General features: G+C 62.9%; 1 protein-coding gene across 1 annotated transcript; it reads right to left on the reverse strand.

Moving 5' to 3' along the window:
• Positions 1 to 474: 474 nt before the first annotated feature.
• On the reverse strand, positions 475 to 3,111 carry LOC138066801 (T-cell activation Rho GTPase-activating protein-like). The gene is made up of 4 exons (XM_068939187.1): positions 3,001 to 3,111; positions 2,367 to 2,562; positions 2,066 to 2,183; positions 475 to 1,648 (listed from the first exon to the last, which is right to left on the reverse strand). Exons 1-4 carry the CDS (start codon positions 3,051 to 3,053, stop codon positions 1,002 to 1,004), a joined length of 1,014 nt encoding a protein of 337 aa, XP_068795288.1. The 5' UTR covers positions 3,054 to 3,111; the 3' UTR covers positions 475 to 1,001.
• Positions 3,112 to 9,986: the final 6,875 nt, after the last annotated feature.

Below are 9,986 nucleotides of genomic sequence, written 5' to 3' on the forward strand. Positions count from 1 at the left end.
TCCCTCTCTGATCTCCCTGTTTCTTTGCACCCCGGTTTTCTCCTCTGCTTTTCTCCCCATTCCTTTCTCCCCGTTTTGCTCCTCTTTTCTCCCCTTTTCTTTCTCCCTCCCTTTTTTCTCCCCCTTTCCTTCTCCCTGCGGCTTCTCCTCCCCATTTGTTCTCCGCCTTTTTCTCTTCCCTCTTTTTCCTCCCATTTTTCACCCCTTCCATTCTCTCCCTTCTTCCTCCCCGCCTTTTCTTCCCTCTTTCCTTTCCTCCCCCTTCCCCCCTTTTTCCTCCCCCATTCTTCTCCCTTCTTTTCCCTCCCCCTTTCCCTATCCCGCTTTTCCCCTGTTCTTCTCCCCCTTTATCTCCCTTTTTCCCCCTTCGACTTTTTCCCCCCATTTTCCCTCACCTTTCTGCTCCCTCTTTTTCCCCCCTTTTTGCTTCCCCCATTTTCTCTCCCCCTTTTTCTCTCCCCTTCTTTTCGCCTGCTTTCTTTTCTCCCTGCTTTTCCCTTCCCCTTTTACTCCTCCTTTCTTCTCCCATGTCTCTCCCGCTTTTTTTCTCCCTTCTTCTCCCTTCCCCTTTTCTCTTCCCTCTTTTCTTATCTCCCCTTTTCCAAACCCCTTTGCTCCCCCCTTTCTTCTCCCCCTTTTTGCTCTCCCCCTTCCTTTCTCCCACTTTCCTACCTCCCCCCTTTCTTCTCCCTCTTTTTGCTTCCCCTGCCTTCCCCTTCTTTCCTCCCCCTTTATGCTCCCTTCTTTCACCCTGTACCCCTCTTCTTCTCCCCTTTTTTCTCTTTCCCCTTCTTCTCTCCCTCCTTTTTCTTCCCTCTTTACTTCTCTCCCCGTTTTCTCCCTCTTTTTGCTTACACCCCTTTTTCTCCACCTTTTTTTCTCCTCACTCTTTTCTCCACCAGGCTTTCTCCCCCTTCTTTCTCTTTATTTCCTCTTCACCTCTTTTCTTACACCTTTTTCTTCCCCCTTTATTTTCTCTTCAGCTCTTTTCTCTCCATTTCTTATCCTTCTCTTTCTCTTTCTCTTTCTCTTTCTCTTTCTCTTTCTCTTTCTCTTTCTCTTTCTCTTTCTCTTTCTCTTTCTTTCTCTCTCCTTCTTCTCCTTCTCCTTCTCCTTCTTCTTGACCTTCTTCTTGACCTTCTCCTTCTCCTTCTCCTTCTCCTTCTCCTTCTCCTTCTCCTTCTCCTGCTCTTTCTCGTGGTCCTTGTGGCCCGCCAGCAGGAAGTGGGAATGGCAGCAGGTCCCAGCAGTGTTATGGAAAGGCCCTGGGGAGCAGGACAGCAGCTCTCCGGGGAGCACCTGCCGGGCACTGCGGGTGCAGAGGCAGCTGAGACCGGGGCAGGCAAGGGGGCAGGCGGTTGCTCCAGGGCCTCCTTCGCCAAGCTCGGCTCTTGCTGCTCAACCGCAACATTGTCCGCAGTGCTGGCGTGTTCCTGGTGCCTTCTGCCTCCCGAGCGGTCGGGGGAGGACAGGGCTGGCTCCGAGCGCCTCCTGGGCATTGTGCTGAGCTGCTTTTCCAGAGGAGGCAGTGGAGGGGCAGAGGCACACGTGCCATCTCTGGGGCTTCTCCCTCGGGGCTGCTGCAGCTCAGCGGCTGGGGGGCCGCAGGCAGCTTCTGCAGCGTCCTGCTGAGCGGCCCCTAGGTGCGCTGTGGGGAGAAAGAGCTTGTTAGCTAGTTTTCCTGGCTTCTGAAGGGGAGCAAGGAGACTTTCCCGGTGGGAGCACGCAGCCCAGGCGCATGGCAAGCTGCAGCCTGAGCACCTCTAGAAGTGAGGAGCAGGTCAGGAGACGCAAGCACCCCTGGGGGCCATGACCTGCACGGGGAGAGCGCAGGTCCAGTGCATAGTGAGCAGTGCTGTGAAGAGCAGAGGTTTAACAACTGGGACACCTTTTGTGGAGTGAGGATTGTCCTGAAGTGGCAGGAAGTGCTGCAGGAGCAGAGCCCTGCCATAGGGTCTTGCACCCTCTGCACCTCTCTGCATTGCCACAGACATCTTCCGATCTCCAGCTAAAGCACTGGGACCAGCAGCCCTGGGTGGTGCCAATCCTCCGTGCCTCGTCCTACCTGCGGAGCTGCCCGTGTGCTCGGGTGCCTCCGCAGCCGAGGGGCTGCAAGGCAAGGCCACGTCGTCCCCAAAGATAGCTGTGCAGTTCTCGATGAGAAACTCCACCAGCACCATCACCTGCACAGTGAAAAGCAGGGATGTCAGGGCAAGGGGCTGAGAACCTGCTCAGCAGTCTTTCCTGCTCCTCAGTGCCGTTTCTGCGCCAAAAGCTGTAGCTCTGGGGCTGCGGCTCCATTAAGAGATGTGCCTGTCGCGTGGCGCAGAGCCCAGCTGAGGGGCTGGCTGGTGAGTTCAGCATACCCTGTCGTAGATCTCTCTCTGCACTTCCAGCGGGAGTGTGCTGTCCGTGCCCGGGCTCAGCATGCTGGGCCCCACCCAGATGGCCAGGTTGCTGGCGCCCATCCTGCTGGTGCCTGCGTTCTGGCTGATGCGGTGGAGCACCGCGAGCAAGGGCTTGAGCAGCAGCACATTTGCCCTGGGCAGTTGGTCAGCCACCCTGAGCAAACACAAAGAAAAGGCGCCGTGAATTCAGGGGGCAGCGGCTGCTGCCGCTTCTGGGAGCAAGGCTCAAGGCAACTGCCACAAGTGGCGCCTCCTCCCACGAGAGGAACGCCGGTGCTCTCTCTCGCCTTTCCACGTGTGCTGTCGAGAAAGGCCCGACAGCACGTGCTTAAGTACGAGACCTTGAATGAGAACATCTGGACTGGGAGGTGGGCGCTTCATCAGTAGATGGACAGTGGGAATAAAGGCGAGGTGGTCGGGAGACGTCGTGGGAGGCTTTGCAAAGGCCCGTGAAAGCCTGTGGCTGTGTTGTGTGGTATCGGCACGAGCAAGCGGATAGAAGTGTCGGGCTCTGCCACAGACTGCCCGTTTCCAGAGAAGGCCCCAGCCTCTGCCACCCGCTCCAGAACGGTGGGACTGGCTACACACTTACTCCCTCAGGCCTTCAATCTTCTCCTCCCTGCTTGGCTTCTCCAGAGCCAGCATCCAGCTGTCGTAGAGGGCCGCCGAGAGGAGCGTGCAGGGGATATTTCGCAGGAAGTCCTGCAAGGCCGAGATACGGAGATGAGGCTTGGACACCACGCCTGAGGCCAGACGGAGCGTCCACGGGCACTTGGGCTCCCCAGGAGGCAGGCTGCTTGGAGCTACCCGCTCTCAAAGGAGCTCCTGGCCGCTGACAGAGCGAGCAGTGGGCTGCGCGAGGACCGCCCCGCTTGGGCACGCTCGTGGGAGTGCAAGAAGAGGCCCTAGTGCCTATGAGCCTCTAGTGCACCCAGAAACCTCAGTCTTCCTCCCTCAGGAGGCTGCTGGGGAGCAGGAGGAGGACGAGGAGGAGGAGGTGACTTTTCCCAGGGCAGGCACAAGCAGGAGAACGGGCAAGCAGGTGGCAAACACAGAGGCCAAGCTTTCCTCCGCCTGAAAGCCCGTCGTTTGGCTTCCCCGGGGTTTCAGCCTGGAGTGCCCCCTGGGCCCAGCTAGGCGCTCGAGTGGGCCCCTGCAGGTGGGCAACGTACTCTCCGTGCTGCCAGTCGGCAGAAATTCACCTTCAAGATTCCTGCCAAGAGGTGCACGGGTTGGCTTGCCAAGTCAACGGCCCCTCCTTTGTTCAGCTCCTCCCTCAAGTCCCTGCGGGCCTTCTCACTGGCACCTTTCCGGAATATGCCCTCCGTGGCAGGCCCTTCCCTGTACAATATGGCCAGCAGCTCCTGCAGGAGAAAGCAGACGGGGCTGGCAGAAGAGCTCATCGGGTGCAGAAAGGCCGTTTAGCAGGGAAGCACTTGCTCAGGGAGAGAAGCGAGTTTGTGCCTGGGCGGCGCATGCTGCTTTGCCTTGGTTCGGATCTAGTTCTCGCTGCAGGTACATGGCGCTGGGCGTAGCCGGGCTGTGCCCCAAGCCAGCCTCTCGAGCACGCTTCTGTAGTCGGGGGACTACAGAAACCCCTGGCTGTTCCTGCTGCTGCAAGCTTCCCTCCTTTGCAGGCCTTCTGCAGCCCAGGAGCTGGGGGTGCCGCCTGGCGGGACAAGCCGGCAGGCGGATCGCTGCGTGGCCAGGCTGCCTTACCTGGACTGGCTGGGGCAGGGTCCCCTGCTCTCCACAAAGGGTAGCCAGAGGCTGGCCAAAGAGAGGCGTCCCGAGGCCAGAGTCCGGCTGCCCGGGGCCGTCCCCGTTGGCCGAGGCTCGTCTCCGAGCAAACGGCCATGGCAGGAACCTCTTCCTTGTCTTAGTCCCCTCTGCTGCAAGCAAGAGGAAAGCAGAAGTGGAGAGGGAGCGGAGGGGCTGCAGCTTTTCAGCTGCTGTCGAGCGCTGGGTGAGGAGGCAGCTCCTCAGCTTCCCTTTGCAACTCACCAGTGGAGTGGCCAAGTCCCTCTTCAGCAGCCGATGGGGCCAAGACGGGGCTCTGCTTGGTGCCAGCCTGCAAGAAAGAAAGGCAGGCGTTCAGGTTACGGAGGCGCCCGGCAGCAGCCAGGGCCGCCAGCCAGGTGCTTCAGCCCCGCAGAAAAGCGCGAGCGGCTGCAGGGAAAACCCGAGGTCGTGGGACGCCGGCGGAGGAGATGCTTGCGTGCGGGAACGGCCTGGCCTCTCTGCCCGACGTGGGTGCTTGGGGCCGGCCGCCTTCCCTCCCGAAACTCGCATGCCTCCCGGCAGCCCGCAGCCGGGGCCGCGGGACAGGGAGCCCCTGCTCACCTCCGCCGAAACCAAGGCCTCGACGGTCCGGGCGGTCAGCGACCCCGACTAGGCAAGAGAGCAAAGAGGCAGCGTGAGCAGGCGGTGGCGCGGGCTCTTGCCCGCAGCCCCGTGGCGCTCGGGGCGCAGCGCAGCCCCCCGGGACACTTACGGCGCCCTGGAAGCTGACGGCCGTGACGAGGAGCCAAAGGGAGGCGAGTCGGGTGACGCGGGTCTCCGGGGCTCCTGGGCTCGGCCTGGGCACAGGGCAGGGGCAAAGGCCGAGCTCCGTCACAGCCAGCCCCTCTGCTGGCTGCCCGGGCCCCGGCCCCGCGCGCCCACGCCACCCTGGCGCAGGAGCCCTTCCCGCGGCGCTGGCTGGCAGCACCGCTCGGCAGCGGCCGCGGCCCCGGCCCTGCGGCCTCCGCGCCTCTTGCGTGGGCAAACGGGCAGCGGCAGCTCGCGGTGCCCCTGCCCGCCGGCAAGGAGCCGCCGGGCCAGCTGCAGGCCGCTGCTCTTGCTTTGCGGGCACAAGGCGAAGGCCCTGCTGCTGCCGCTCTGCCCGGCAGCTGCCCCGCGCAGGGGGGTCCCTTTCCCCCACCTCCCCGGCTGCTTTGCTGGGGGCAGCTGCCCCGGCACCTCTGCACCGCCCGCAGCCTTGCCGCCGCCGCAGGCGGGCTGAATTGCCCGCCAGGGCTCACCTGAGCATCGTGCTCAGCCACAGCTCCTTGGCCTCCCGCGACCTGCAGCCAAAAGGAGAAACAGCCTCAGAGCCCGCTCCTCCTCCTCCTCCTCCTGCTCCTCCTGCTCCTCCTGCTCCTCCTCGGGAGAGGCCCAGGTGCCCGGACAGCTCTCGCCCGCTTGGCACTGCTGCACAGCGCCATGCACCCAAGCCCCCGGTCGGTGTCCCCCCGCAGTGTCCCTGGGGGGAGCAGAGGTGCAGGGGGGAGGTGGGGGCGGGGGCGAGGCTTGTGCACGCCTGGAGGTGCCTGTGACTGCGTCAGAAACCCCCGCAGGACCCCTACTGTCTCTCGCCCCAGCCGGAGCTGAGCCCCAGCAAGGCCAGAGAGGACTGCAGGCGAGCACGGTGCCCTGCACCCCCCACAGCCCTGCACGTGCCGCCAAGACTCACCGGAAAGTGACCACGCAGCCGTCGTTGGGCCAGACGAGGACGAGGGCATTGGTGCACTTCAGGCCATGCCCGTCCTCTTCCTCCTCTTCGTGCCCGCCCGCCGCCTCGTCCTTCCCGCACAGCAGCCAGAGCTGGCCGAGAGGCACGCGGTGCTTGAGCAGGAAGGTGGAGCCGCACCTGCGGAGGGAGAGCAGGGAGCGGCGTGGAGGTTGTGTGGTGGGGCAGCGGCAGCAGTGGCCAGCAGGGCAGAGGCAGTGCCCGGGGGCAGAGGGTGGGGGCGGGGGAAGGACGGCTGGGGCTGCTCTCCTTACTTGAAGGTGGCGATGGCCAGGGTGTCGGGGAAGAGGAGGAGGTGCCTGTCCCTGGTGCGCCGGTGCCGGGTCACCTGGACACGGTCGCTGAGGAGGAGCTGGGGGCTCCTGCGCGACACGAAGGCGCCGAGCGGCGCCGGGGGCCGGGAGGCTCCCCTGGCCTCGAGCCCGGGGCCGGCGCCAGGAGCCGCGCGGCCAGGGGCCTCGGGCCGTGCCTGCGTGCCGGCAGCGGGGCCGGCAGCGCCCCGGGCACCGCAGCAGTTCGCCTGTCCCATGGCGCCGTGGCCGGGTCAGCAGCTGCGGTGCGTCCGTGCCCCGCGCCGGGCAGCGCCAGGCGCCGGTCAGGCCTGCGCAAAGCACGGAGCGGTGTCCGCGTGCCGAGTAGTGCCGCTGGGCTGGGAGCCTGCGTCTCCCTGCTGCCCCGCACCGGCACAGCACCGCACTGGGGCCGGGCGGGCGCCGGTGGCCGTGGCCACCCGGGTGCCACCGCGGCACATTGTGATGCACGACGGCACATTGTGATGCGCCGGCCGGGCCGTGGGGCAGGGCCGGGGCGTGGGCCGGGGGCTGCAGGTCTCCCTGGCGGAGGAGACGGGCTCGGTGCTGGAGCAGCTCCCGGCTTCAGCAGCCGGCTCTGTGTCCGTGAAAAGCCCCCATGCACAGGCGGCTTGCCCACCCGGCTGCAGCATGCCCTGTTGTTGCTGGGACAGGAGGACTCCCGCTTTGGAGGGGCCAAGCAAGGGGGCCTGTGCCCGCTAGAGAAGCAGGGCCCAGGCGGTGCCCCAAATCCCAACTTTCACACTTCCTCGGCCCTCTGTCAGTGGGGTGGTCCGCCCGAGACTGGAGACCCCCAGGCCAGGTGCCAAAATGTGGCATCACCATGACAAGTGGGAATGTTGGCTCCAAGCACAGCCAGAGAAGACTTGAGGGCAGGATTCAGTTGCCCAGACACCAGGACCAGCATCTGTTTGAGATGCCTTGGGAAATCCCTTGCGGCGGGTGCCCTGGCATACCCAGAAGCCTGTAGGCCCGGGCTTTCAGGCACCTGAATCCCCCCTCACCTCGTGTGCATCGCACCAGTCTGCCGAGAGTCTCAACAGCACTCCACAGGACATTAGGCAGGCTCATGGAAATGCTTGCATACGGATCACAGCATCACAGAATGGCCAAGGCTGGAAGGGACCTCTGGAGATCATCTAGTGCAACCGCCCTGCTCAAGCAGGGTCCTCTAGAGCACATTGCCCAGGATCGCGTCCAGACGGGTTTTGACTCTCTCCGGGGCAGGAGACTCCGCCACCTCTCTGGGCAACCTGTTCCAGCGCTCAGTCACCCTCACAGGAAAGAAGGAGGACATTTTCCTCATGTTCAGGCGGAACTGCCTGTGGCTCAGTTTGTGCCCGTTGCCTCTTGTTCTGTTGCTGGGCACCACCGAGAAGAGCCTGGCCCCATCCTCTCGACACCCTCCCTTCACATACTTGTACGCACTGATGAGATCGCCTCTCGGTCTTCTCTTCTCCAGGCTAAACAGGCCCAGCTCTCCCCGCCTTTCTTCATAGCAGAGGTGCTCCAGAGTCTGAAACGGAAGTCGCCATGCGTGCAGGCTGCACCGGAGCGCCAGTCCAAAAGCCTGTGGGCATGCCTGCAGGGGTGGTCTTTCTCTCAGCCGTCACTGATGCTTGGCTCCAGAGGGGAGGCGCCTCCAAAGTGCTTTTGCTGCACGGGGCTCTCCTCAACCAAGCGGCTGAGACGGGTGTGGCACACCAAGAGGTTGCACCTCGCTGGTGCGCAAGGGTGCAGGAGGAAGCGTCGCATGGGATAGGGCGCGAGAGGGAAGAGGGCTGCAGGAAAGCTGATTGATAGGCAAGGATCACCTCCTCCACGCTCCACGCGTGCCCAACCTGGGAGCCTTCCACGAGGGAAGGGCTGGCTGGACAGAGGAGGGGAGAGCAGTGGATGTTGTCTGCCTTGAGGTCAGTAAGGCTTTCCACGCTGCCTGCCCTCACATGCCCTCCGAGGCAAGCTGAGGAAGTAGGGGCGAGATGAGCAGGCAGTGAGGCGGACTGAGAAGTGGCTGAACGGCAGAGCTGCGAGGGTTGTGATGAGTGGTGCAAAGCCTAGGTGGAGGCCAGTAACACAAGGTGCAGGCCAAGGGTCAGTGCGGGCTCTGGTCCCGTTCCTCTTCTTCCTCAGTGGCCCGGGTGATGGGGCAGAAAGCACCCTCAGCAAGCTGGCTGCTAAACCAGGGGGGATGGAAAACAGGGAGGAGTGGCTGACGCACCAGAGGGCTGTGCTGCCATTGAGAGGGCCTTTGACGGACTGGAGAGACGGGCTAAGAGGAACCTCCTGAAGCTCAACAAGGGGAAAGGCCAAGTGCTGCACCTAGGCAGAAAGAAGTCCATGCACCAGTACAGGCTAGAGGCCAACGTGCTGGAAAGCAGCTCTTGGGGGAAAGCCCTGGGCGTCCTGGTGCACAAGTTGCCCGTGAGCCTGCACTGCACCCTTGTGGCCAAGGCGGCCAGCGGCCTGCTGGGCTGTGGTTAGGAGGAGCCTTGGCAGCAGGTGGAGGGAGGCGGTCCTGCACAGCTGGAGTGCTGTGGCTGGTGCTGGGCTGCCCCGGCCAAGGGAGATGTGGAGCTCCTGGAGTGAGTCCAGCGATGGGCTACGAAGATGCTGAAGGGCCTGCAGCATCTCTCCCAGGAGGACAGGCTGCGAGCTGAGGCTGTCTCTTGGCGGCCATGCGGGCCGCAAGGACAAAACGCTTGTGGTTTTGGCAAAAGAGAGCTGGAAGCCAGGTGACGGCAGAGCTGCAGATTGCCAAGAGCGGCCAATGCCTTTTGCAACTGGCAGCGGGACCTTCTCCTTCAGCTTGCTTGGGAGGAGAGTGCCCCTGCTCACAGGGGCCGACGGAGGGGGCCTCTTCTCTAGTTGCAGCCTGCTGCCGGGATGCTGCTTCTGCCAGTCGCGGCTCCGGTCAGGCCACGTCACCTCCTGCCCCTTTCCCCCGTGTCCTGGGAAGAGCTGCACCCGGGAAACATCCCGCCTGCCATGCCTGCGTGCTGCCTTGCTCGGAAGCCCCTGCTGGAGCAGCATCGGCTCCCTGCGGCTTCTCTCTGCCCCTGACTGCAAACTGCTGCCCTCTGGCGGTGTCCCTTGACTCCCGGACAGAGAGGCACTTCCCCCCAAAATCTCGCCTGCCGTCTCCGACAACGGCACTAGCAGGGCTACCGCTGCTCAGTCACTTGCCCTCCTGCTGCGTCCGTATGCCAGGGCATTCAAAGAGCCCTGCCGGACCCAGAGACGCGGGCACAAGTCCGTGGGCTATGTGCAGCGGCCGAGCGCTTGAAAGAGAGACAAGGAGCAGACTCAAGAGAGTCCTGCGCAAAAGTGCTTTGTTGCAGTGAAGGTGCACGGGCGTCAGTCAGAAGCCCCCCGGCTCCTGCCCCACGGCTCCCCTGGGCCCCCAGCGGGGAGTTAAGCGCTCCCCAAAGACAAGTTCCAACAGGCCAAAGCACACTGCACGTGCCGCCGGGGTTGCCGCTCTTACCGTGTGGCAGGGGTGCTGCCAAGGGGGTTTTTCCCTTTCCTTTTTCTTCTTTCCTTGAGTTCCTTCCCGTTTTTGTCTTTCCTTTTTTTAACCTCGTCTTTTCTTCCCCACACTTTTCTCTCTGCTTCCTCATCTGCTCCGGTCTAATCTACCCCATCTTAACGCTCCCTCTCTGATCTCCCTGTTTCTTTGCACCCCGGTTTTCTCCTCTGCTTTTCTCCCCATTCCTTTCTCCCCGTTTTGCTCCTCTTTTCTCCCCTTTTCTTTCT

Source organism: Struthio camelus, chromosome 3 (genome assembly GCF_040807025.1).
Source record: "Struthio camelus isolate bStrCam1 chromosome 3, bStrCam1.hap1, whole genome shotgun sequence".
NCBI classification, from domain to species: domain Eukaryota; kingdom Metazoa; phylum Chordata; class Aves; order Struthioniformes; family Struthionidae; genus Struthio; species Struthio camelus.

Excerpts from the sequence above, each read along its gene's own strand:
- LOC138066801 (XM_068939187.1), bottom strand. The coding sequence starts at position 3,053 with ATGCTGGCTCTGGAGAAGCCAAGCAGGGAGGAGAAGATTGAAGGCCTG. Across the intron at positions 2,563-3,000 it reads AAGATTGAAGGCCTGAGGGA|GGTGGCTGACCAACTGCCCA; the intron begins GTAAGTGTGTAG and ends GTGTTTGCTCAG. Across the intron at positions 1,649-2,065 it reads GCACACGGGCAGCTCCGCAG|CGCACCTAGGGGCCGCTCAG; the intron begins GTAGGACGAGGC and ends TTCTCCCCACAG.